The sequence below is a fragment of the Labrus bergylta genome, chromosome 18 (assembly GCF_963930695.1).
Source record: "Labrus bergylta chromosome 18, fLabBer1.1, whole genome shotgun sequence".
NCBI lineage: Eukaryota > Metazoa > Chordata > Actinopteri > Labriformes > Labridae > Labrus > Labrus bergylta.
This window is the reverse complement of record NC_089212.1, coordinates 4,979,683-5,005,716: the sequence shown is the minus strand read 5'-3', so window position 1 is coordinate 5,005,716 and position 26,034 is coordinate 4,979,683. Positions and strand designations below refer to the sequence as shown.

Sequence of the window (26,034 nt, the reverse complement as noted above, 5' to 3'; positions counted from 1 at the left end):
GTAACAGGCAGCAAACGTTACATAATCGTCCAGAGTTCAATATCCTGCCCATTTCCTGCCTCTCTAGGTGAGACTTTATATCCCGGCTTCCATAGATAAATATTCCCCGCAGAGAGATGGGGTCTTTGGAATGTCGGACCGTCCCCCTCGTTGCACAAACGGGAACATATTGTGACGACAGCTGATGAAGAGAGCATGGAAAGGAATTGACAATACAATAGTGTAGACTATAATGTGTAATTAGCAACTCTCTTTAATGGACTTGAAAGTGATTAGATTGAAAAGAATGGGGTCCTTGCACTTGGAATATTTGATGCAGTGATACCTGTCACACATGTTATCAGCAAGGGCATGTGCACGCTAACTTGCAGGGAGGAACGAAGGCTCGCGGTGCTAGCACTGCTAACGTTAGCCACGCTTGGTAGCCCAAGCTACGTCATTTACCTCCAGACAATTTTAAATAAATTGTGCTCAACTTAGACTGTTTTTCGCTGTGTTTTCTTTCCTTTAGACATTTGTTGAATTACAATTTGATTTAATCAAGTAGTCACCCAAGAGCGTCCCTAACTGATGCAAAGAAAACTACACAGAAGGCAGAGCACATATTAAAGGACTTATAACTTGGGGAAGGTGGTTTTAGAAGTTGGAAGCAACTACAACAGCAAGTTTGTTCCCTTTTGTATAGACATGGATTTTCTAGGGCCTTAGTCAGAAGACCCCGATGATCTCAAATTATCAGGAGACACAATGACATGAATATAAAGTCAGTTCTGTGTTTTGTGGTTAACCAGACTGGCCAACCCTTGTGTTTGGGTAAGACAGTAAACTGTTTTTTTTTTCCCCAGATCTTCAGAGGATAAAACAAATTTGATATTGTTGATTTATCTAAGTTGGAAAGAACAGGATGGGACCACTTTGTCTGGCACTCAAAGTTCAGATGTTGGTCAAAGGAAACGTCTAGGTTATTTTAGGCTCCCTTCACAATTGCTACAAAATGACTAATGTAATAGGTGTTTCAGAAAGGCAGAAAGGCACTCATGGCCTATAATGGGGACTTCTCTTCATTCAGGGTTAATTTAGAGGAAGTAATCTAACTTCCACTCCTTTATAGCTGGTAGGAAGTCTTGCAACATCAAGCAATCAGTACTGTGCAGCTTGTCTGTGCTTTCACGGCTTTGGGACAGCTCATGAGAGCCCCTACATTACACTCCTGGTCCCCTTGGGCCTCTCTGAGCACATGGGAACAGAGTTTAAGTTGTTGACAAGCACTCTGATTGCCAGAGAAACTGGAGACCTCTTTGGAAAGCATGTTGCTGAGAGACAATGCATGGATTCTGGCTCATAAGGGACCCTGAACAGTTTGACTTCAATTGAAGAAGCAACTGGGCCAAGTTGGCTGCCGAAGCCCTGAGATCGGAAAATGTGAAAGTGAAAATATGCTGATCTGTAATGTGCAAAAGATTATTATATGTAAGTATATATAAGTATATCAGGGTCAAGACCAAGCACATGTTGAAGTCATCAAGATTGATAAACTCCTGAAACAGATTCCTACATGAACGCAGAATCTAAGATTCCGGTAATTGAAGTGTTCTAGTTTCCATTAGTAGTCAGTTTATGGAGAAAATAGTCTTGCTTGTTATCCATTTGAGAGAGCTTTGGTTGCATTTAGGAAAACACAGATTGAAGGCATTGATTAAAATGCATCTCAGAGCCTATTGGCTATCCTCTGACTGTGATTTAGCTAAAGTTACGAACCCATCGGCCATTGTCCAAAAACGAGGAATCTATCTGTTTGTCGAAATAATTCTAAAAGTTGCTAGTTGGACATAATGGCAAAATACATTGAAGATAAATGTGTGGTGCTATCCCTTATCCCTCAAAGGCTAAAGTGAAATCAGTTAATGGCTGACTATTTCCAAGATTGGCTATCTCAAATCAACATGTACATTTTCAAAGACGAGCAAACTGATACCAGAATTGTAAAAATCCTCAGCAACAAAAATAGAAGTCCGAAGCACCTAATGTTGGGTAGTTTTTCTATTTTTTAAATAACTTAAACTGCAAGCAACTCATGCACACTTTTTCCATTGGACAATTGCATTGACAACATTTCACTACCACAGTATAGCCAGTGTATTAATGCAATTAAGACTCTCTCTTTTAGTTCAAAGATGACTGAAGATCTGTATTTAAAAAATCGTTGGCACTTCGATTCTTACAATCACTAAAATAACAGAGATGGTATTGTTTTAAAACACATGGTATCAAAGAATCCAACATTTTGACAACCTTTGTGCAAACGGTAGAAGGAAGCCAAGACACTTCAAAGTTTTTCCTGTGGCCAATTGAACATTTGGACTTTCTATCACCTGTTGTTCTTGAAACCTTGACTTGAAATCCATATGTGTGTAGGTGTCTCCCAATCTGTGAACTCAATCATCATCGTCATTGAAACCTTTTAGGAGGTTTTGACCCTTAAGCCAGGCTTGTTGCATGACAGCGGGGGAGCTGAAATATGTAATTTCATCTACTCTTTCAACAGGTGCCTCTGCAAATGCAATCGCCTGCCAAACACAGGGATCTGTTCTTGAACCCTGGATTAAGTCAGTATTTGGGTCTGCGGAGAAAAAATATATTCCTCAACAGATGTTTGTAACAAGAGGAACAACTCACAGAAATATACCTGATACACTGCTGGGAATTCCTGTCCTCTTTTAGCTTGAACACAATTGTAAATCATATTTAATGTCACCAGACATGAGGAATGCACAGTGCAGTTTAAGTGTGTAATTTCTGTACTAGAATGACAACGCTGACCTTAAATTGTCGCTGCGATGTACACGGCTGGAATGTTTTTACCCAGATTAGGACCATAAGCAGAGGAGCACTAGGTATGCAAACATTGTGCTCAGTGCATTTATACAAATATTAACGTCAAGTCTATTCATAACACAGGCCTGCTGTTTGCAGTTTGCACTTAAAAGAGGCTTCATTCTTTGCCGTCTGGCTTCTTATCACAAGATTATAATACCAGTCATCAGCTGTAATTAACTTCCAGAATTATTAGATGCAGAAAGCAGCACACAAAAACAGGCCACCAATCCTTTAACTCTGAAAAACTACTTTAAACATGAAACTATTCAGAAAGGGTACAGAGATACAGGACTTGAACCTCCCAACAAACCTAATGTTGTAATCATTTTTCATTGGTCCCAAAACAAGAGGAAAATTACAGTACTTTACTCCAGCTCGTGAAACTGCCAGACTAAATGTTGCATTGGACCCAACATGTTTCTGAGGGCGTGTCGGCGGCGGCTGTAATTCAGCCGGGCCAGAAAGAGGCAGTTAAGTTGTTAATCTCAGCGTCAGGATCTGTCTGGCATCGCGTCCTGAGCGTGTCAGCCGGCCAGTTTGAAAACACAAACTGAGTGGTACAGTGCGCTCTATTGTTTTTGTTTCAGTTCAGCTCTCTCAGACTGAGCTCAAATATTGGCAACGAGTGCTGTAGCTCAGAAACAGAAGTTACTATGGGAATTATAACTGACTTTTGAACAACCTTTATATTCCAAAAAAAGATAGAGTGGAGCTACTTGAGTGTTAATGATCCATAAATCAGTGAGTTTGCTGATCTGCAGCTTATTTTTATGTCCAGCGTTTAAATGAATTGGGTTACTAGACATAATAAGGGGATTTTATGTCTTGGGACAATCAATTCAGGCTTTTCCAAGAAACTAGTTTGACTGGCTTAATCAACAGAAAGGGTAATTTGCTTTCAGTGCCATGCAAATATAGAAGCAACATTTCACAAATGCAGGGATAGGGTGGCAGGAAAATGGATTTTACCAAATCAAGAAGACACACAGAGAGAATTAACGAGCACTTACTGTGCTGTGAATGACCTTGCAGTAAATGATGTTGTAAAAGTACTTGAGGAAAGTTATGTAAGCAATCAGAACGCCCCAACAGCTTTAGTTTATGTAAGAAGCTCTTCGTAGAAGGGGATCTTAGCACATTTAATGTGAGGGTACACTTTGATTTAGCATCAGCAGTTATTATTCCAAGTAGAAAACAGAGTCTTTGAGACAAGTCATGAATCTGTTTTGACCACATTAAGAAAAAAACTACTTTTTGATCGTCTTCTCCATTTTAAGATCAGAAAAAACCCAAATAATATCTCCAAACTTTTTCTTACACAGCTATCTTATTCTGCTCTTACAGTATATAGCATGCTTAAAGTTTCCATCTTTCGTTGATGTGCAGAAACAGGAACAACAACAACAACACTCCACCAGCACTGTAAGCCCCGTCTAAACAAAGCCAGATGTGAGCGAGGAACACGGTCTCTGTTTTCCGCAGTGCCTTCAGTTGCTCGTGGCACCACGCTTCCTCTGATTGGCCCGGACAAATTGATCTCAGACAGAGCCCCTTGAAAGCTATTGGGGAGTGCATTTCTTTACCTGGGGCAATGCTTCATTGTTTCTCTTGTTTCTCTTTCTCCATGTGATGAAAGCTAAGACAGGTGGATAAGGCACGATGTTGTGACCCCACTGTGGTGGACTCGATCGCCTCGTCGATTAAGTCTTTATGAGGACGTTGTTGTATGTCGCTGAGGTGCTATGTGAAACAATGATGTAAGCTGGGTTTGAAACAGAATGAAAACACAGTGCAAAGAGGAGATGCAACAGTCAAAGCCTGACTTCTTTGTTTGTTTCAACCCATGAAGGTTTTTGAGAAAATGGACCAGATAATGATGTTACTGGGCTTAGCACCTGGCTGGCTTCTTGGTTTAAAGTGTAAAGAATGTCAAGATATTGGCATGAGCTGAACATTTACCAAAAGTTTAGACAATGTCTGTAGTACATCAAAGTCTTGTGTTCATCTTTCAATAGATTTGGTTATTACCAGAGTACGTGATTTGATCCAAGGCTTCTGCAAAGGATCAACATCAGAATCAGTCTACATAGGGGCATAGATATTCCATCATCCATTTTCCCATGCCTATGGCCGACTGACAAAAGACCTTAAAGTTGCAGTAGTCTTTGGTATTATGAAGTATGATGTGAAGAGTCTACATTCCCTATCAATCACAAGCCCATTCAATGATCCAGCAGTGATTTGTGAGCCAGAGAGAAAAGGCAGAAGCATTCATGTTCTCCCTTGTCCCTGCTGAGTTGACCGTAAACTTTGACTTTGGCCAAAAAAACAAAGGAATGATCACTAAAGATGATGGTACTTACAAAACAATAAAAAGTTCGAAGAAAAGACGGGAAAAATGGAGGTTTAGATGAAGACAAATAGTCAAATCTGTGAGTGAGGTCCAAAACTCTTTCTGCAATTACCTTCGATTGTAGTAGGTGCTGCCAGACAGAACGAAATGAGAACTTCCAAGATTGCTTGCATTGTTTTCATCATAATGTGCTATTTGCTTGCATTTAAGCATGCAGAGCTATAATGAAGGGTTTTCTTTGAAAGTGAAGTGCTTCATTCTGTCTTCTTTGTTCTTTGTTTTCATGCACAGGAGCAAGAGGACCCCAACAAACTGGCCACCAGCTGGCCCGACTACTACATCGACCGCATCAACTCCATGGCTGCTGTAAGTCAACGACATTGTTTGGATGTCTTTTACCCGTTGATGAGAAATGTCCTTTGGTAACTTTGAAGCTCCTGTGAGGAGTTTAGTTGGTTATTAGAAAGACTGAATGTTTTACTGAAGACCTATAAGAAGGCTATAGTCCTCCAAGCGGTCCGACCGGCTTCAAATCCAACCTGTGGCTCCTCTCCAGCATGTCGTTCCCCACTCTCTCTCTCTCCCTCTCCGTTTCAGACTCTATTCATTGTCCTGTCTCTTAAAACATAATAAGCCCAAAAATAAACCTTTAAAATGAAGCAAACAAAACTTAACAATTCCTGAAACTGTGACTCCAGTGCAGAAACTGCATTTTTTTTAAATTAAATTTCCATGGTGAAGATTTTAAATGAGTGATTTGTTTGACTGATAAAAGAGTGGAGGATTCTATTTTTTCATCAGAGTATTACTTTCGCATATACAGGACAAGATCAGCAACAAGATAAAACGGATATCCAAGATCCACCCAAAATGAAAGTTCCTCATGGTAACTTTAATTTGACTATTTTAAGGACCCAAGGTCCCCCCCCCCCCCCCCCCCTCCTCCCCATTCCTAAGAGGTCAGTGTTCACTCAGTCATTCTTTCTCAGACTTCTCTGTTGGCTCTCTTTTATCGCCTCCCTGCTGACTGCTTGTTATATTCGCATGACCACATTCCTGCGCCGCGACCCCAGCAGTCACACACACTGTGATGACAAACAGGCCACTCAGACACTCGGCAGTTCAGTCAGTGGGAATGACTGTCAAGCACACGGAGCAAAGCCAGGATGACAATATTCATTATTTACAGCGAGCATGGCTGCCAATAAAAACTGCATGATACCATCATAATACGGCCGTCAGTCCTGATCCCAGTATCGTTTGAAACATGGATTCTCATTCTTTTATACATTAGGCCACTGACCAGTTCTCGACCAGTGAACCTTGACCCGGAGTCCTTCTGTGGACTGATGGTTGGCTCCTGAATGTTTTGAGATCATAAAACATGACATCTTTAGGGGGGCTGTTTAAGGATGACATGCAAGCATGAAAATTTAGAGACCAACAAGTCACTGATGGAGACTCTAAATAAGAGAAAGAGCCTCAGTCAAGGACTTTTCCACATTCCACTGAGTTGATTTTTGTTGTTTGTTTCCCTTATCTAGCAAAGGAAACACTTAATACATCTTAACACTTAAGTCTTTCCAGGCGATGAATCAGATTAAACTGTTCGCAGACTTCCTTAAACATAATGGGATTTCATATCTCTTTATTGCCATATTATTTGTTTTTCATACAAACATGCCTGTAGCAGCGACCCATGTTGAATGTTACTATTTTTGCGGCTGATTTTGTCTACAAGCGACACTCAAGGGACGAGAACGAGATGCTTCTATAAGTGGAGCTGAGTGTTGAAGTCTGGAGAAACTATTTTATTGTCATTCTCTTACAGACTCAGACAACACACACACACACACACACACACACACACACACACACACACACACACACACACACACACACACACACACACACACACACGTACAGTTAGTATTTTAAGTATAGCTAAGAGAAACTGCTGATTTGTGAGTTGCCAAGAATTTATAATCTGCCCAGGCAGCAGCAGTGGTGTCTCTATGCTATTTTATGTCAGACACTTTTTAGAGTTATGCTTCTGTCTTTTTTTTTCTTGTATAGTAATTTATATATCTACTGCACAACAACCTTAAACTACGAGGCTGTCACTCTTTTTTTTTTGGAGTTCACAGTCATTGAAGTTTTAAATTCTCATGTGTAATGGTAAAGTAGTGCCAGGCATTCTCCTGAATATTACCTGTGTTCCCTTATTCGCTCACCTACACTCCATGCTTAAATTTTAGCCCGGGGTCTGTCCAGTAAAGATGGGTGAATATTTTTTGCCTTTTGCGTTCACACATGCAGCTCACCCCTAAAATTTTGGGGGAATTTACAGTAGTTTTGTGGATGTGTTAAAACAGCTTCATATTCAACACATACAACATACATTTTATTACATTTAGTTTTTCATGCTTGCACTTTCTTGTTCCAGCCCTACTTTATCAGTGTCCCCACTTTTAATCACAGCATCAATAATTTCCTCCCCTCCCTGAATCATTTTTTCACTCTCACCATAAATCATCAATTTTCTCCACCATCCACCCCAGACAGCGTCTTGACATGAACACCCTTTTAAGTTTGGAGATTCTCTGCTCGTCCATGACTTCATGTCTTGGCGAGCTCACCGGGGGCAGCCCCTCCAACAGTAGCTGAGTTATTGGATGAGCTCATTTTTGCTTTGCCGCCCGGAGAGCTTACTGTTCAACCGGCGTCTTGATGTTCATTCATAAAAGCATGTCAGAGCCCTGAGGTCGTTCGTTGGTCACAGTGTGATAATTCAAATGTTCTTGTTACACTGACAAAAGTTTCTTTCGCCTTGCTGAATACGAACCAGTGTTGAGCTCCTTACAGCACAAGGCTTTGTGTAGATAGAAGATAAAGAAGATTTAACACACAGGGAAGCAGAAGGGATCCTTGTGATGATGTGAAGAAATATTGAGAATGCAGCCGTTGAACTGTTGATCCTCCACCTCAGAAAAGACGGCTCAAATCAGCTTTGCAAAGTGCTTTTGCTTATTCATTAAAGTGCAGCATTGACGAGTTTAAAACAATGATTCATCTCCAAATCTGGGCTTAAAGACTGAATGGTGGCATTGTGTTATTATCACCCTGCAGCTTTTACAAATGGGCTACTTTTAGACACACTACAAAATGACTAAAAAATGTTTGGGATATTACAGAATGGTATGACTTCACAACCAAGTGCCAGTAAATCTGTTCAAACAAAGCTGCTAATTCCTCTTGTTTCCAATCACTTCCAGTTGTTGGTTTTTGGCCAAACAGGAACAATAGCATAGCTTTCAGTAATCATTTTGTTAGCTTAATGAGGTTTTGTGCCTTAACTTTTGCATGATTATTTTGTTCAAATAATGCAGTTTGCCTTCATTTTCATTCAAAAAATGCTTTTTTTTTGCTTGGCCCAACGTGACCCACATGGACCAAATTAAGGTTTTGATGAGCTGCACTCATCACTCACTCGGTTAACGACGCACTGACGACTAGCTTGAGGGCACAGTTCTGGCTCTGGGGGGCACTTCCCATAATAAGGATTTAGGGAAGTACGTTGTGCTGGTTTACTGACTGCCTATAATAGTATCCGTATGTGCATGTTGGCCACGGGTTCGATTGAGCTTACAAATAGCAGATGTAGGGGGGAGCGAGTTGGCTAGACTCATTGACACGGTGAACTGGCCCGCAGCACGACCGAAGCATTCACTCTCCCCGACACTTGTTGTGTCCAACTTCCCATTGACTATGAACATATTGGTTGAGAGGAACAGGAGCCAGAGCCTTTTTTCCCCCTTGGCACTGGACACACAAACCATCTGTACTTAGGACTAAAGCTACAGGATGGATGTTTAGACTGAACTGTTTCTGGACTATACACTCACACAACAGCCAGACCACTGACCAGATATATTGAGATATGGCAATGTGTCTCCACCTCCTCCCATTGTACAAAAGTGAAGCTAAATTACCCCCCAATGTTAGGGCCGACATAATCGTGCATTTGGATCCAGAGTCTGCGCAGTCTGCAAACGTCAAACCCCTTTCTGTTCACAAAGAAAAACACACTTATCTTCCCAATAAAACAACAAAGATCCCTCTGGTTGGTACAGTCCACAGAAGAAACGATTCTTGTGTAGGTTTACTGAAGGTTCAATGAGCCTTGTGCTAGTTTCCGTTCCTTTTACTCCTCACTGCTCCTACTCTGCTCTGCTAATGTGATGCACAGGGGAGCCACACTTGTCAACAGAGCTGTCAGTTATACTATAAAACATCTTTTATTAGCTTTAAATAACTAATTAAACTTCTTAGAGGGCATAAATCAGCATAATAAGAACTATTGTGACAGAAACATTGACGTATATTTTGGTGGTTAAGTTGGTACAATCTGTTAACATCAACATTCACATCCAGTAGGCTTTAAGGTCTACACTGCAGCCACTCAGTAGGAGCAGCACCAAATGATTTGGCTTCCCTTTTGGAGAGCTGTGTTTAAGTGCAGTCAATGAGCCTTTCTTAAACCACTGCCTACATACTTCCACTCTGTTTGCACTTGTGTGTGGAGTGTCCACCATTACAAACTCTGAGGGTGGAGTGAGAGTTGGGTACTAAACAGTGGGGTACTAAACGGGTGTAATGCGATTGACGCTCTGTACTTGTTCCGCGATGTCAGCCGCAAAACTTAAAATAAGATAAAAACAGTTGCATCAAATAGATGTCAAGATCAAGACGTTACCATTATTATCAGGATCTGATTAATGATTCTCTAGTCTACTAATGTTTAGAGGGACCTAAAAAACAAAGCAGTAAGATACTGTATAAATACCAGCTTCAAACAAGAAGTTATGACGAATGACAAATATGACGTTTTTTTCTCCCTCATATTGCGGAGGGAGTCAGATGGAGGTCACTCTGTGTCCGAGCGTGGGTGTAGAGCATTTTAAGAAAGGCCCCTCTGGGTCAGACCAGAGTGCTGTGTGGTTGTTGAAAGTCCCTAGAACCCTTTCTTGTTATGGAATATTCACAACCAACTTAAACTTGATGTTTTTAATTATTGGAAAAGAGAGTCACATTAGGCCTTTTTTTTATCAGGAAAATGACTGGACATTCACGGTGACTTGTTAATTAGCTGTAGTGAAACACACTCTGTATGAATCTTTGCACTTGGCAGTGAGCTGTAAGGAGCCCCGAGAGGCTAAACAGAAGGCCTGTGGCCCTGACTAATGGGAGCACAGCAGCTCTTTGATGTTGCTGATGGGAGGCTTTTAGTGACGCAGAAATGCATTAACACCACATATGGTCAAAGTGTTACTTTATTTCATCTGTCGTAAACTGGATTGGAAGCTAATTGCCTGATGACATGACTTATTTTGGCGTCTTGCGTAGCTTCAAACACATGGTCTATTTGTGTTTCCTGGAAGGAGAGCCTACCACACTGCAAAAACTCAAATCTTAGTGAGTGTATTTCTCTTATTTTAGTCAGAAATCTCATTACACTTGATATAAGCTACATTCAGCTGACAAGTCCAGGTAAACATCGTATTTCAAGATATAAAGAGCAAAAAATATGGCCTGAAGTATTACATTTTACGTGTCTGGGTCTTGAAACAAGTTGGTAAATGGACGCTTTTCTAGTCTTCCTACTACTCAAAGTGCTTTTACACCGCAGGTCACACCCACACATTCACACACTGATGGTAGAGGCTGATATGTAAAGTGACCATCAGTATTAACTCATCCCATTCATACACATTCATACTCCGCAGAAGGAGCAATTTGGCGTTGGAAGTATCTTGCCCAAGGGTTAGGGTCACATCAGACATGTGGCTTCAGGAGCTGGGGATCGAACTCCCAACCTTCCAGTTGAGAGATGACCGACTCTTCCAACTGAGCCACAGCCGCCAATAACTACTAATTTAGAAACAGAAATCTCGTTTAAGGACACCTTAGAATGTGGCTTATATTACAGTAAGTTAAATTAGGCAAATACATTTGGTAAAACTTGAGTTTTTGCAGTGTAACAGGCTCAATTTCTCCATCCACTAATGGAAACAAACAACTAAACTTGAAAAGAGGATGAAGCATGTAGCTTTAGTGTTGTTGTTTTATTGCTGCCAAATTAATGAGAACATTCTCGTGTTGACCGAGTAGAAACAATAAAAGTCTCTTAATCCAAAGTGAAATAATTATTTTCCAGCAAGTAGCTCGCCCAGTTCTAACTGTGGTAAAGCCAAGTGGTTCATAAATCTGCTGTTTCCACTCGATTTCATCCGTGCTTCTCACCACCTCTGCAGATGCAGACCCTCTTTGCCTTTGATGAAGAGGAAATGGAAATGAGGAACAAGGTGGTTGAAGATCTGAAGACAGCGCTTCGCACTCAGCCAATGAGGTAAGAAAATCTCTCCTTACAGCTCAAATGTGACCCTTATCCTGTGCTGCACACTGAAGAGAGCCCTCTTGTTAACAGTGATGATGCATTACACATCCTGTTTCCTACCTGTCAGACATAGCATTGTTAAGAAGACTTTGGTTTCATAGTTTCACAGTCCTGCTAATTCTGGTTCTCTAGTTGAAAATCAACCAATAGAAGAGAGATGTTGTGAAGGGTGTCAAGACAAGACAGGTCTCAAACAGTATTCATTATCTCTCTTTTCATAACGTTTGGAAGAATATTGCTCTGACATTTAAAACAGTGGGACAGAGCGATAGGTCTCATCCTGCAAACCCACGCCTACAGATACAGGAAATTACTTTCAGTATGGTGTCTCCTTTCTGAACTCTCCAGCTCCTCATCTCTCAGCTCTCCTTTAAGTCATGCATTCGGGCTCTTTGGCATGTTGAGTTAATGCCAAAAATATTCAGTCCAGTTAAAGCAGCATGCTACAAAAATATTTATTTTCCACGAAGCCTGTCTCTTGTCACCGGAGGATTACAGGAAAAAAATCCCTTTTAATTACTTCCAATTGAAAGGCGTCCAATTAGTATTATTTTAAGACCCACACCCTTATTTTCCCCCCTTTTGAAAAGGTCATCAGCAGCTGTGGCGCGTCACTCATCAGCACAAAGAAACATTCAAGGACACTGTACAGCCCTCTAACACAACCCGCCTCCCTCGCCCTGTCAGCAGCCCCTTTAAAGCTGTCCATCAGCCTGTGTCAGTCGGATGATGCAGTTGTCTGGACCGTGGCGTGGTGCTGACTTTTCTCAAGGGAAGCTATGAAGTGCTAGACGTAATGTGTAGAGTGACAAAAACCCAGGATAGCCTCAGAGTCTGGGTCACGTCTGGGTTGTGTGTGTGTGTGTGTGAATAGTGTGGGGAAGGCTTCCAGAGTGATGGGAAGATGTTCTGATAAAGAGAGAAGCTTTAGAAATGTTGCTTGTGTGGTATAAATATACATCTTAAATATGCATTCAAATCCACTTAGAATAAAACATTGTATGTGATATATTGAGACCAAACTAGGGTTGCTGCCTAACCTAAATTTGACTCTTTGATATACAGTAAGACGAGCAAAAACAAACAATATCGATACCTGTTTCGATACCATAGCAACAACAAATCTAATTTGTAGGTAGGCTCCAATATTGGGTTATTTCTTGTCTTTAATCACCAAAAATTGCAGTCAAACGCCTTCACACTGTACAAACTGTGCAAATATGTTGGCAACATTTGAGTAGCCAAACACTGCCAACGTATTTGTACAAATTAAACAGTACTCTCCTTGTTTTTGTAGAACAGCAAAGGTTAAAAATATGATGACCATGTGTGTTTTTTTTTAAAGACAGAGGGTGTATCATTTTGAAACACTTGGTATATAACAGTATCAAAGTATGGAACATTTAAGACAACTTTGAACCAAACATCCTTGATTTAGACGATTCAGAGTTGAATTGAGTTGAATAAATTGAGGGGATATTATGTGAACAAGGCCCGAGCCTACACCAAATGTTTCAATAATTCCAGATTTATTTTTTGAAATTGTTCCACAGGTGGTTTTTAAAGCTCCTTTAAGGAGTAGTAGCAATGTACATCATTGTCCACTGGAAAATGATCAAATAAGTGATGTGTTGGACAGTAAAGGAAGAGGAGGAGTTTGTCTGTTTAAGAGAAACAATGTTCATGTACATGAAGACTTGAGATGTACAACTTTGTCCACTCACGTCGCCAAAATGGACTCAAACTCAAAGTTTCTCACAGTGACAGAGAGATACTGTATACACTCTTAAAATCTAAGTTATCACCTACACCTGCTACCAGTCAAATCATGGTCAGGAAAGAAAATCCCCATTAGTAGATTAATGTCTTGTGATAACATTTCACAATATATGGTCACATTTAGGTAAGCCTGGTGCAGTACATGAGCTGAAACTTCAGTGAGAGACTCTTCACTTCAATAATGCAGGAGCTGTAAAAATGTCTGCTTCTTTTATTTATTTGACGTAATCCCCACAGTTCTCACTCCTCTGTTTTAAATCTTAAATTAGAGTTTCACGGCCACTAAACAGCTTTTATTCACATTTCTGATGACTGACACTAGGCAGAGTTAAGAAGTCGTCTGTTTTAGCAGCTCATTATGCAGGTCAGATGTTTGCTAATTTAGACATGATAAAAAAATATGTGTTTTTGAAAGCATGTAAAAAGGGAGAGTAAATAGCCTTTCGCACAGTTTCAGACAAATGAGGTCACTAGTGCTTCATTCTTTGATTTAGAAGGTGAGCATGTTTTTTGAAACCCTGTGTTCTCTCTGATTGGTTGAATTAACTGTATTATAATCAAGTGTACTTTATTTACTTCATCAAAAGGAGCTTTAATGCTTCAATCCACATTATTCAGCATTGCACCTGCTCTCGTGCTCTGCACAGAGTGAGTTATTGCTCATAAGCACATAAAATGTTTTTGTACTGTATAGCAGGTGCACAGAATATGGGTGTTCAGGGAGAGCATGTGCAGTGTGTTAATGTCCCTGCAAGTCAGTCCTTTGAAAGAAAAAAAAAGGGTGGATAAGTAAAACAAAAAAAAAGAGAGGGGGATTTGTATGATTTAATGTAATCACCTAAACGTCGCCTTTGTGTGTCGCCTCTGTGTCCCTCTGTGTGTGTGTTTGTGTGTGTGTGTACGCCTTTATTGAAGCTTTTGTAAGACATGTTTGTGTCTGTATTCAGCTTTGATTCATTTCTGCCTTTGGATGCCTGCCTATAGTGCCCCCCCCTTCCCTTCTTTCTGGCGTTTTTGCGAGGCAGCTGGGCCTGGTTGTAAAGAGGTGCCCTTGTGCCTTCAGCCCGCTCCGCAGGGACACAGAACCCAAACACACGGAGGGCATGCAGGGTGCCAGGCAGAGCGCACAAAAACAGCACAGTGTCAGCAAGCCACCCACTGCTGTCCCCTTTCATTCACAGGCTGATTGTATCACATTTAAATGACAAGGTGACATGTTGGGGTCATATGTTCTGCTGTGGGTTACATCAGATGAAACTTTGGCAGGAAAATGTTTCCTTTTTCATGTCACAGAAGCAGTGAGACTCTTGATGTCCTTATCAGAAACTGTCAATCCAAACTTTATTTTAAAACCATAAATTTTAAAAGTTGTTCACTTCTTGAGTAATGCAGACAGACTTGACAAAGGCATGAGATTTTAGTTGTACAGTCTTTGCATCATGAGATAGTTTTGGCATCCCTTGCAACCCGTTACTTTCCATGAAATCACAGCACAATCTGCTCTAAGAACATGCTGTATTTTCTGCCTCCTAAAGCGAACATATTCTTATCATGTTTGTTATCTGTTACTATGCTTTCCTCTCGGCATGACAAACTGTACAAATGGACGCAAACAGACATGTCCTGTTGTCGTCAAGCTCCAGAAGCGTTGTCGGTAATGTCGGGGATGTAAAACACGAGGCGGAATGATGACGAGTTCAACAAAACTTGGACTGAATTAAACAAAGCCCTCACTCAGTTATAGGAAACAGCAGGTCAGGCAGGTACGTTCCCGCTGCTCTACTCCATTTGAATTTCACCAGAAATTGTTTTTATGGCTGTGATCGTCAAGCAGATTTAAAGGCACAGATGTTTTATTTAAAAAAAGAAATTGGATTAATTATAAACAGCCATAAAAAGTGAGACATTTGGATAATTTTCTACATCTCTCTGTTATGCAATTTTACAGCTTATCTAATTTTCTCTGCCAGCAGTTGTTGCTGTGTTTACCAGCTGCCAAATGGAGCATGAACCATCACGCTGCAGTCATGTGTTTACTCACACAGCGCTGATTTTCAACTTAAAAGTGCATGTTATAGTCCTTATACAAACACAAACTACCACAGCTGGAAGTGTAGTCACATCAAGTCTGAGCAGTTTGGTGTACATTTCAATCCAGCTTCCAAACATTCAAATATTTAAACTCTCTTGAGGTATTTAACTGCTTGTTACGTGTACTTACATAAGGGCGGTTAATGTGCATTCATCTTTATGTCCATGCTGATGAGCATACTGTGCGTGCATTCTTGTATCTCTTCTGTGACGCTCCACAATCACTGTCATTTCCGTGCTGAGACGACTGCAGGAGAGCAGGAAATGAAGTTTTCCTGGAGGTCGCTGAGGCCACGCTGGCCCAGAATGCACTGCAAGAATCAGGGGCACGTCAATAGAGCATTGCAATGTTTCCCAAGACACGCACTCTGGACATCGTTCCTGCAAAACTCTTCCAGCAAGAATATTGACTTGGGTCGACTGCAGCCCCCCCCCCCCCCCCACCACCACCACCACCCCACCACCCACCCCACCTCCACCTCGCTCCTGTATCAACAGCGCTGTTGGACGAACCGCTACTACCACATGCAAATATTATCCTTCAAAACATTTGCAGCCAAATCTCTAAAAGGTTCTGCTTAATAGAGAGTGAACTTAATATCTGTGTTAACATATTCCCAAATATCTAAGCGGGGTGTCACACCTTTGCAGAGTGTTGGACGGAGCAATGTTTTCACTCTGTGCAGATTTCTCACCCCTCAGTGCTCAGATATTAAAGAGATGTGGAGAGAAATCAGGGCCAGGTGGGTACAAACAGACAGTTTCAGAATGTCTGAGCCTTCATGTGACTTAGTTTTGGGGGCTCTTTGTAATAAACTGAAAGAAAGGGAGGGGCTGGGAACAGGGCTTTATTTTTCACTCTCGGGGACCCTAAATAAATGTGGCTTTTAATGTCCAGGAGTGCTCAACAACCTACAGAAGTCACTGAGTTTGTTGTTCTCACCTGTCTGAGGAGCATTCAGTGAGCTTTTTGCATGGAGAAATCCTCCCTGATTCACTGTCGTGTTAAATTCTCTGCTTACTCATTTTTAAAGTTGAACACAAGGAGTCCACTTTGGCTATGTACGCACTTCAGTGTTTTAATTTTAAAGCGATATCTGCTGCATCTGTTATTAGATTTCTGAAGCTGAAGTCAAGGTTGGTGTTTGTGAGGAATCAGGTGAGGACACGTTGCCATGGATACAACCCAATTTACAAACCAATGAGGCTGTCTGTCTCAATGTCTCAAAATTCAAATATATTTTTTCTGTCCACATACAACAACATATGTCCTACTCTACTATTTGGTGGCACTTTGCCTCTGTGTTTTTTGGTTTTGGTTGACTTATCATGTCACACACATAACATTTGACAAACAAGTGAGCATGCAACTTTACAACTCTGAACATTTTGTAGGGACATTTTGTTTTCTTCGACAACTTCCTCTACACCTTTAATCTGTTTAACATCCAAAGCGTAGCGTGAGAATTGCGGAGCATGCGCAGAAAACCAAGGCCAGTTTGGGGCTGATAGAGATGTAGACACTGGACTTGGCATGATGTCAGTCAGACTAACATGTTTACATCTATCATAATAGAATGTTTTTTGTTGGACTAACACAATAAATCATTGTTTTAACATCGTGTGACTGATTGTCAATAAGAGCAGGAAGGTCATACACACCTCTCTGAAGTAGAAGTCTCAGAGTAGATGCCAAATCTACTGTAAGAAGATACATCATGTGGCTTTCACCAAGAGAGTGGTGCATTAGAACTGTGATAAATCAAATGCAACCTTTACCCGAGCTCAAGAGTAAATAATACCATGAATCAACACAACGAACCGTCATTATGTCATCTTTCATTTAATACGTTGTTGTAAATTCCATGTACTCTTCACAAACTACTCTGTGGGACATTGTGAGTCACTCAGTGTCTGATTAATGTCTATGTGTGTATGTGTGTGTGTGTTTGTGGTTTAATAAACAAGTCATATGAACAATAGTGGAAACATGGCTCACTTCAGTCTGTGTCACACACCGCAGACTTCTCCCTGTAGATTAAACTATAAACCCATGTCAGGATATACTATACACATCACAGATGTGCACCTTGGCCAGGGCTTTTATTGTTCTGTGTGTGTATGTGAGTCAGTTCTGTGTGTGTTGCCCCTTTGTTCTGCCGTTGCTGTACCACAGTTATACGCCGGGCCTCACATCAAGTTAGATTTACTTGAGCTAACGCGGTGGTGATATCGTATGACTCCTCATCCAAAAAGCTGCAGACACCTCGGTGAAAGTTTAAAGCAGCAGCTCTGCAGAACCTCAGGGCTCTTGTCCACACCGCGGCCCCCTTTTTTATAGCAGAACAAGACACGAGTGTGTGTGTGTGTGTGTGTGTGTGTGTGTGTGTGTGTGTGTGTGTGTGTGTGTGTGTGTGTGTGTGTGTGTGTGTGTGTGTGTGTGTGTGTGTGTGTGTGTGTGTGTGTGTGTGTGTGTGTGTGTGTGTGTGTGTGTGTGTGTGTGTGTGTGTGTGTGTGTGTGTGTGTGTGTGTGTGTGTGTGTGTGTGTGTGTGTGTGTGTGTGTGTGTGTGTGTGTGTGTGTGTGTGTGTGTGTGTGTGTGTGTCCTGCCTGAGGGTAGGTGAGTGGGTGTTTGAAAGAGATATTTCAGTATGTGTGAAGGCGGTGATTAAATGAAGGGCAGAAATGAGGCAGGGAGCACACGCTGGCTGATGGTTTCTGTTATGTATGTATTTGTGTATTGTATGTATGTATTTGTGTATATATAAGGCTGAACTTAAAGGCAAAAACCATCTCTCGACTGACTGTCTGTTACACAAGGGTCATCCATAGTTTAAAAAGTCAAGAGTGTTTTGTCTGCACCGCAAAAACCTCAGAAGGTCCAGTCAGTTGGAGGGAACTTCTGAATATAAATGTGAACATCTGGATTAGTTTTCTGCTCATTTAGTGTATTGTCTGCCTGCTAGTGATTGGTTTTATGCTAGTTAGATGAATAGAAATTACATGACCCCAAAGGGTTTTAAACACAACCCTTGCATGTCACTGTTCCTTTAAGTTGATGGAAAATAAAAACAGAAATGGCAAGGCATTACTTTTGAGACTTTATATATACAGTATATCTATATATATTTACTTTGAAGTGTTTTTTTCCCCACTAATATGCGTCTCTCGTCTGTCTACAATCCCCCCCCAAGTATGAGTAAGTTTATCCTCTCCGTCTTCTGCCTGCTCCACTTTTCAGAAAATGTGTGCTCAAACAGGAAGTTTTTGAGATTTTCCCTTCATGACATCACAAAGGGCAGTAGCCCCTCCCACAGCTAGGTGTTTGTTCTGCCTACTAATTCCACCTTCTCACTCTAAACAATTGGGCATGGTGCAAAAAGAGCCACACAGCTCATTCCCATTTAAAGCTACAGGCACAGAAACAGCCTGTTCCAAGCAGACATTTTGAGCATTTAAAGAGTCTTCTAGAAATGACAGCACAATAAACAAAAGAAAAGACAGATGCTGTATGTTCACTGGCAGACCTCTTAAATTCAGGTCATGAAGAAGGGTTTTGTTTAAATTTGACTCTGCAGTAAACCTGACTTTAACTTTAACCATCCTTGGCCTTGAATCGACACACACTGCAGTCGTTTTTTGCTCCACTGTCACTTTTGTTTTAGTCTCTTTCAATTCCAAGTTACATTCCTTGCTTCTTTCTTTGTCTGTCTGAAGAAATTAGTGTGCGTATGTGTGTGTGATTGTGTGCTTGTGTGTGGTTGGCCCGGGCTCTGCATTGTTCAGCTCTGTCTGAGCTCATATTGTATGCAGCATGTTGTTGAGCTCTGGCTGTCTTTAACCCAGCCACAGCGGCTTTTTAGGTATGCAGCGGTTGTTCCAAAGAAAAAAAGAAAAAAAAGAAAAGCAAAGGGCCTGCATGGCACTCGACTGAGCGTGAATGTCAGTGGATTTGGGAAGACGAGAGGAGACTCCAAAGTCGAAGGCGATGGGATTCATTGATTCAAGTGCTCACTGGAGAGAACATGAAAGCAGGGGGAGGAGGACAGAATAGTAAGATGTTGGCTTACATGTCCTTTACTGTAAAGTCGCTGTTCAACGTTGTTTAAGGAGCAATGCAGATGTGTGAGATATTTGTACATGCATTGATTTATCTCCTTACTTTCCCTGCACAAGCACTTGCAGTTGTTTTTGCCTGCAAAGGATTGTGTGCATTCATCTGTGCGCACTGCAAGTTTCTGGAAAGCTGTCGACAATCCAGCAGAGCGAAGCGAAGCCTTGAATCCCGTCCACCCTTTTGATCCCAGACTCCAAGAGCAACATCTATCCTCCTCTGCCTCCATACATTAATCACAGGGATGTTCAGCTTAATTTCTCTCCCTCTATGAAACCTCTCTTTCTCTCTCTGAGGTGGCCCTGCGATTAACGGGCAGGCGAACAACTACTGACGGCCAAAGACTTGTCACTGATATAAGATGTGTAACTTTTAACACTTGGATCACGTCCGCCTCGCTCTGCTTCCAGTGTCTGTGTTACATCTGAATCAAGTCGTATCTAGCAGGTTGGATTTATATTTTTGGCCACCTTGGTATTGAGTGGAGGCCAAAACTGAAACGTCTGAAACAAAAGAGTATTGGGTTGTGGTTGTCTTATGATTTCACTGCATCGTCAAGGAAGGTTCTTTATAAGGTTATTTAAAGTGAATTCAGTTTTTTAACCCAAGGCTGCAAACAAACGGTAAAGTAACGTAAAGAGAGACAGCAGTGTTTTGGAGAACAAAGTTGTGAATCGGAGGAATAAAAAACGGAAAAAAAACAAACAAAGAGGCAAATAAAGGAAGCTTAATGTTTAGAGGTTGTGTCCCATATATGGAGGCTTTAGTCCTCCAAGAGGGCGGCCCAGATACTGCTGTTGAAGATTTCTGAGGCATTTCAGCATATATCAAAAATGTTGATACCGAATGCCAACACTTTCTTTCATGTTTGATCATGTAAACAGAAGGCAAAAATACAAAAAGGGTCCTCACACTGTATTAAAAGCTCCCAGCAACTTTAATTGTAAAAGCAACAATTCGATCTCACAGACCTTTTTCATGCGGTTTCAAGTCAAGACAACCTGTGAGATCAGGGGCAGACTGTGCATGTGTGGTGACAGTTTTTTTCTTTTTTTGTTTGTGTGTGTGACCAAGACATTTGTTTCTTGAAATATATATAAATAATTGTTTTATATGCTAGATTTGGCAACTTGACTTGGCACCCCAGTTGGTTGCATGCTTGTTGTAGGACCTCCTCGGTCTCATGCTGGCTGCTGCTGATCAGAGGATTACACGTCTGTGAGAGATTTACTGGCCATGCCAGGTAACGTCTGTGTGTGCATCTGCTGGAAATCTGGGACCGATTGTGTGTGAGCTGAGGACGAGCCGTGGCCTCGATGTAAAGGATAATAATTGGATGATTTACATATTTTTGTGTTGTGTTTTTCCTCGCCGTGCCTGAGCCAATTAAGCAGTGGGAGACATTAAAACAATGTGCAGTGTCTAAAATAATAAGAGGCAATAAATCCAAACTCACACACCCTCCCCCTCTGTCCTCACTGTCCTTTAAACTTTTTCTTCCTCCTGTGTTTGTCCTCGTCTCCTCTCCCCGTCAAGTCCTCATTTGTATAAAATAATTCATGAGGCCTCTCAGGAATCTTAGTGAGTGGGAAGGTCATTTACGATACAGCCCACAGTGAGCTCTCTCTAGATGTGATGTTCCTCAGTGTGTGAGGCCTGCCTGTCATTTAATAGGTGCTCTTCTCTCCACCGAAGCTTAATTACTCGCTGGTTCTAATTAATTCAGCTAATGAGGGTCGTCTGTGGGAGACGGGGAGAACTCAGGTTATTTCACATGTATAGAAGCTCTGCATGTTAGGAAGCATTTTGTAGGTTTAACTGTAGACGTGGAGTTGAGAACTCAAAATATAATTTTAAAAATATTTGTGATGAAATTATGCCTAAATTAAAAGTCCATAAAACCACTTTACACAAAGTTCTGGTTCCTGGAATATCTATTAATCAGAAAAATTAGTTCACAAATACTAGGGTCAAGCTCAGCCATACGAGTGTAGAGATGCTTTTCTTGTTTAAAAAGTTCCCAGGGTCTCAGCACCCTTTTTTAAGATTTTAATTAACACTGCCTTTCCTGTCTTTGTCCTACAGGTTCGTCACTCGCTTCATCGAGCTCGACGGCCTCACCTGCCTCCTCAACTTCCTGCGCAGCATGGACTACGAGACGTCGGAGAGCCGCGTCCACACCTCCGTCATCGGCTGCATCAAGGCCCTGATGAACAACTCGCAGGGCCGCGCCCACGTCCTCGCCCACCCGCAGAGCATCAACACCATCTCCCAGAGCCTGCGGACGGAGAACATCAAGACCAAAGTGGCCGTGCTGGAGATCCTCGGCGCCGTGTGTTTAGTCCCTGACGGACACAAGAAGGTGCTGCAGGCCATGGCACACTACCAGAAGTACGCTGCAGAGAGGACTCGCTTTCAGGTGAGGGGATCTGAGGGGAGGTGCAAGTAGATCCCACCTTACTTAAATTGTGGCATGAGCATACTCGGTGAACCATTCCTGGAGACATTGAGGAGAACAAGATTATTGAAAAAGTCCAAGCTGCAAGATGAGAATTAAGAAATGAAGCCAACTAACGTGCTAGCTCCTCTGTAGCGCCACCTTCTCCTTCAAATATCTAGTCTATGGAATGTATGACATATGCAGTAGTTGTGCGTGATTGTTCAATAAATCAAGCTGTGGTCATTAAAATGAGTTAGAAACTAATACTGCAGCACCTCAGACTGTCTGCCTGGGGTTAAGTCAACACTGTTGCCTTATTAAAGGCAGGTGAGGACAACCAGAGTTATTGAGGTCAGCTAGTCTTTAGTGCTTTAGTGACTAGCAGCACTGTGTCAACAAGCCACGTCTCGAACGCCCCCCCAGGGTTTGTGGTAAATCATGCCACCTCAGGCTAAACTAACAGCACAAGAGCTGAGTGATTCTGGACCCTTTCTTATGTCGGTTTGAGTTATGACCAGGCCGAGAAGTATGTCGGGGTGTGAGGAGTGAGCACAGTGACCCGCTAACTGCTTCTCTTTAGCGTTATGTTCAAACAACTCACTTTGCATAAATCAAGATTTTTAATGTCTGATCCAGTTGATTACATTCATTTTTTTTTTTTACATCAAACATTCTTGCTGACTCACTTTCCTTTGTCTGTCCTGACCGTGTAGACGCTGCTGAACGAGCTGGACAAGAGCACAGGCCGCTACAGGGACGAGGTCAACTTAAAGACCGCCATCATGTCCTTCATCAACGCTGTGCTCAATGCTGGAGCTGGAGAGGTCAGCATGAACACCTACACCACCTTGACATTTACACCCCAACAATTACAGCTGTGCCGTGCACATATCCATGTGTCTTCCACTACCTAAATAAGACAATCCACAAAAGCCTTTTTAATACCTTGACATTGTTTTTGTTTTTTTCTATTTATTTTAAGGACAACCTTGAGTTCCGCCTCCACCTAAGGTACGAGTTCCTGATGTTGGGCATCCAGCCGGTCATCGACAAGCTCCGAGGACACGAGAACGCCACTCTGGATCGGTGAGACTTGGACTTTATATGCAATCAGCTTGTAAATCTTCCACCTTGGGTAACGATGCAGTCGAGCAGAGCAGCAAATTAATATCAATCACTTCTTACCTGTAATGCAGGAGCAGCACATGACTTTTGTTTTCTACAAAAGTAATTCAACGATTAACAAATGGCGACCTTGTTATCCAACATAGTGTTGTGACCTGCTACATTACTTCCTGTTAAACAAATGTCCGTGAAACTACACTACAAACTTACATAAAGGGTTAAATCAAGCTGCAGTAAAACTCTCATCTCACTCTGTTATTCCTCTCTGTGAAGGCATTTGGACTTCTTTGAGATGGTGCGAAATGAGGACGACTCTGAGTTGGCCAAAAGATTCGATATGGTGAGTTACCTTGTGAACAAAAAACATCTCTTTTCTTGTCAAACTAATGTTGGTGCCTGTTCCACTTCTGGCTTTATATCTCAAAGAAAGCTGAGTGATGGTCACATTCAGTCATGAAGCCTGCTCACTTACTCAGTACCGCAGGAAGTTTAATAATCAGAAAGTTCCCACAGAATGTTCTCTGTCTTTGGAGTAAGATGTTCCTCCTGTACTCGGGGGACTAACATGCTCATGCAGATTTAATAGTAACTCACGACTGTGTCTTATCCGAACAGAGTCATGTAGATACTAAGAGTGCTGGTGCCATGTTTGAGCTGATCAAGAAGAAGCTGAGCCACACAGACGCCTACCCCAACCTCCTCTCCATCCTGCAGCACTGCCTGCAGATGCCCTGTGAGTATAGCTGCATAATAAAGAGTTTTTTATTTCCTTTTTGAAAAGGTTTCAAATGAAATCAAATATGTTTCGCTGCATGCATGTAACTAAGCCCTATAAAAAAGGCTGTTATATCCCATACATTACCATTAAATCATAAACTGTGCATCAGAAGCCAACCTTTCATACCTGACTGTTTGGCTTTGTTTGTGTGACTTCTTCTCAGACAAACGTGGCGGTGGTAGCCTGCATCACTGGCAGCTCTTAGACAGGATCCTGCAGCAGATAGTACTACAGGACGAAAAGGGAGAGGACCCCGACATCGCCCCTCTGGACAACTTCAGTGTTAAAAACATTGTTCGCATGTAAGTGAAAACTCATAACTAACCCATAACAAACAGAGGGAGAGAGTGTAGCTTATGTCATGTTTGCTCTCCAAGGATATCATTAGAAGTTGTTATAGAGGCAAGATATGATACTGTAGTTCATACTATTACAAAAGATAGTTAACGTAAGTACTTCACTTGAATGTTTTTTATGTTTTCTATTATGTCAGAGGTAACAGAGGAGAATGTGCAGGGAAGGTGAGGTGAAGTTGCAGCAGGGGGTCGTGGGTACATTTGTAAGGAAGGGCATGAAAGAGGAAGCTGGAGATCAAAAGGAAATTTCTCCTAATCGCATTAAATGAGCAGATCTGCCAAGTCAGCCGTGTTCAGGTGCGGCGAAGCAGTAACTGCGCTTCATGCGGAGGGAAACATGGAGGAATGATCAATTCATCTCGGAGAGCCGAGCATTAGGACTCCACGTTGATGTTTTCTGTGTGGAAAGACGGTCTGCAGTGACTGTCAAATAGACCGTTGATGTTTGCTGGATTTTGAGGTCTGAGGGTTTACTGACTTCTGAAACAAATCTGAAGTTGTGTTGAAAGACTAAAAACCGGTCCAGGTAGTGTTGAAAAAGCGCATTGTTGCATTTCTGTACGATACGGTGTGTGATTGGTGTGAGTCTCACACAGGGTAGCTTCAGTTTCTCTTTCTGATGTGCTCTCGTTCATTTCTTCATTATATTTCTTCTCTTCCATTTTTCTCGCTTTTTTCGCTGCTTTTAAACCAAGATTTATATCAGTGATGAATTTTGTTTAGCCTCTGTGTCACCATAAAACACGAAGCGTTGCTCCTGCCTGCTCCAACTCTTTTCAGTACTGATTCAGCTTCTCCTGTTTGTGCATCATCATCTCACTCCAGTGAATCGCAGCATGATTCTCTCCAGTAGTGCACAAAAGAGGAACTTGAATGTTTCATCTAAGCCTTCACATGCAGTACTGTCCATGTCAAAGCCTTGGAACCCCCACACTACCTTAGTAAATGGTAAATGGATTTGAGCTTGTATAGCGCTTTTCCAGTCTTCTGACTATTCAAAGCGCTTTTACACAGCAGGTCACACCTACACATTCACACCACATTGACACACTGATGACAGTGGCTGCTATGTAAAGTGTCCATCAGAAGTAACTTATCCCATTCATACACAGTTAAAACTTGGGAATAAATGTTTTGCCCAAGGACACATCGGACATGTGGCTGCAGGAGCTGGGGATCGAACCCCCAATTTTTCAGTTGAGAGAAGTCCAACTCTACCAACTGAGCCCCAGTTGGCAGCACCCACTGGTGACACAAGAGGTGTTAAAGGCCCAATGACAGACGCGTCATATTGAAAGTCATGACTATAACTAACTTTTGGCAAATCTTGAACTGGCAGAGAGGTGAAGTGAGGCTGAATCTTGGTTTCAACGTGCCAAATCAGCCACACCATTCCCTATGTATATATAAATATACATACATCTCTTTCTTAAAACAGATGAGTTTTAAAAAATCATAATTCCAAACACAAAGAAAGAAATGAGCTATATTGGGGAGTCCTGGACCTTAGCAACCAGCCTCGAGTGGACACTGGAGGAAATGCAGTTTTAAGCACTTCCTTATTGGTTTCATTGGAGGGTTGCCGCTAGCATAAAACATCGCTTCCATTCTTGTTGTCTTTCCATTAACTCTCCTAGAGTAAATCACAGAGTTCAGAGGGCTGGA

General features: G+C 41.7%; 1 protein-coding gene across 7 annotated transcripts in view; it reads left to right on the top strand.

Moving 5' to 3' along the window:
- The window catches only part of daam2 (dishevelled associated activator of morphogenesis 2), a 161,217-nt gene that overhangs the window by 57,322 nt on the left and 77,861 nt on the right, over positions 1–26,034 (top strand). For all 7 annotated transcript variants that reach the window (XM_065966666.1, XM_065966668.1, XM_029280085.2 and 4 more), the window contains exons 4-11: positions 5,522–5,596; positions 11,545–11,639; positions 21,756–22,089; positions 22,824–22,934; positions 23,093–23,196; positions 23,509–23,575; positions 23,851–23,968; positions 24,177–24,315. In XM_065966666.1, the coding sequence (XP_065822738.1) occupies positions 5,522–5,596; positions 11,545–11,639; positions 21,756–22,089; positions 22,824–22,934; positions 23,093–23,196; positions 23,509–23,575; positions 23,851–23,968; positions 24,177–24,315 (1,043 nt within the window). The remainder of the gene's footprint in view (positions 1–5,521; positions 5,597–11,544; positions 11,640–21,755; positions 22,090–22,823; positions 22,935–23,092; positions 23,197–23,508; positions 23,576–23,850; positions 23,969–24,176; positions 24,316–26,034) is intronic.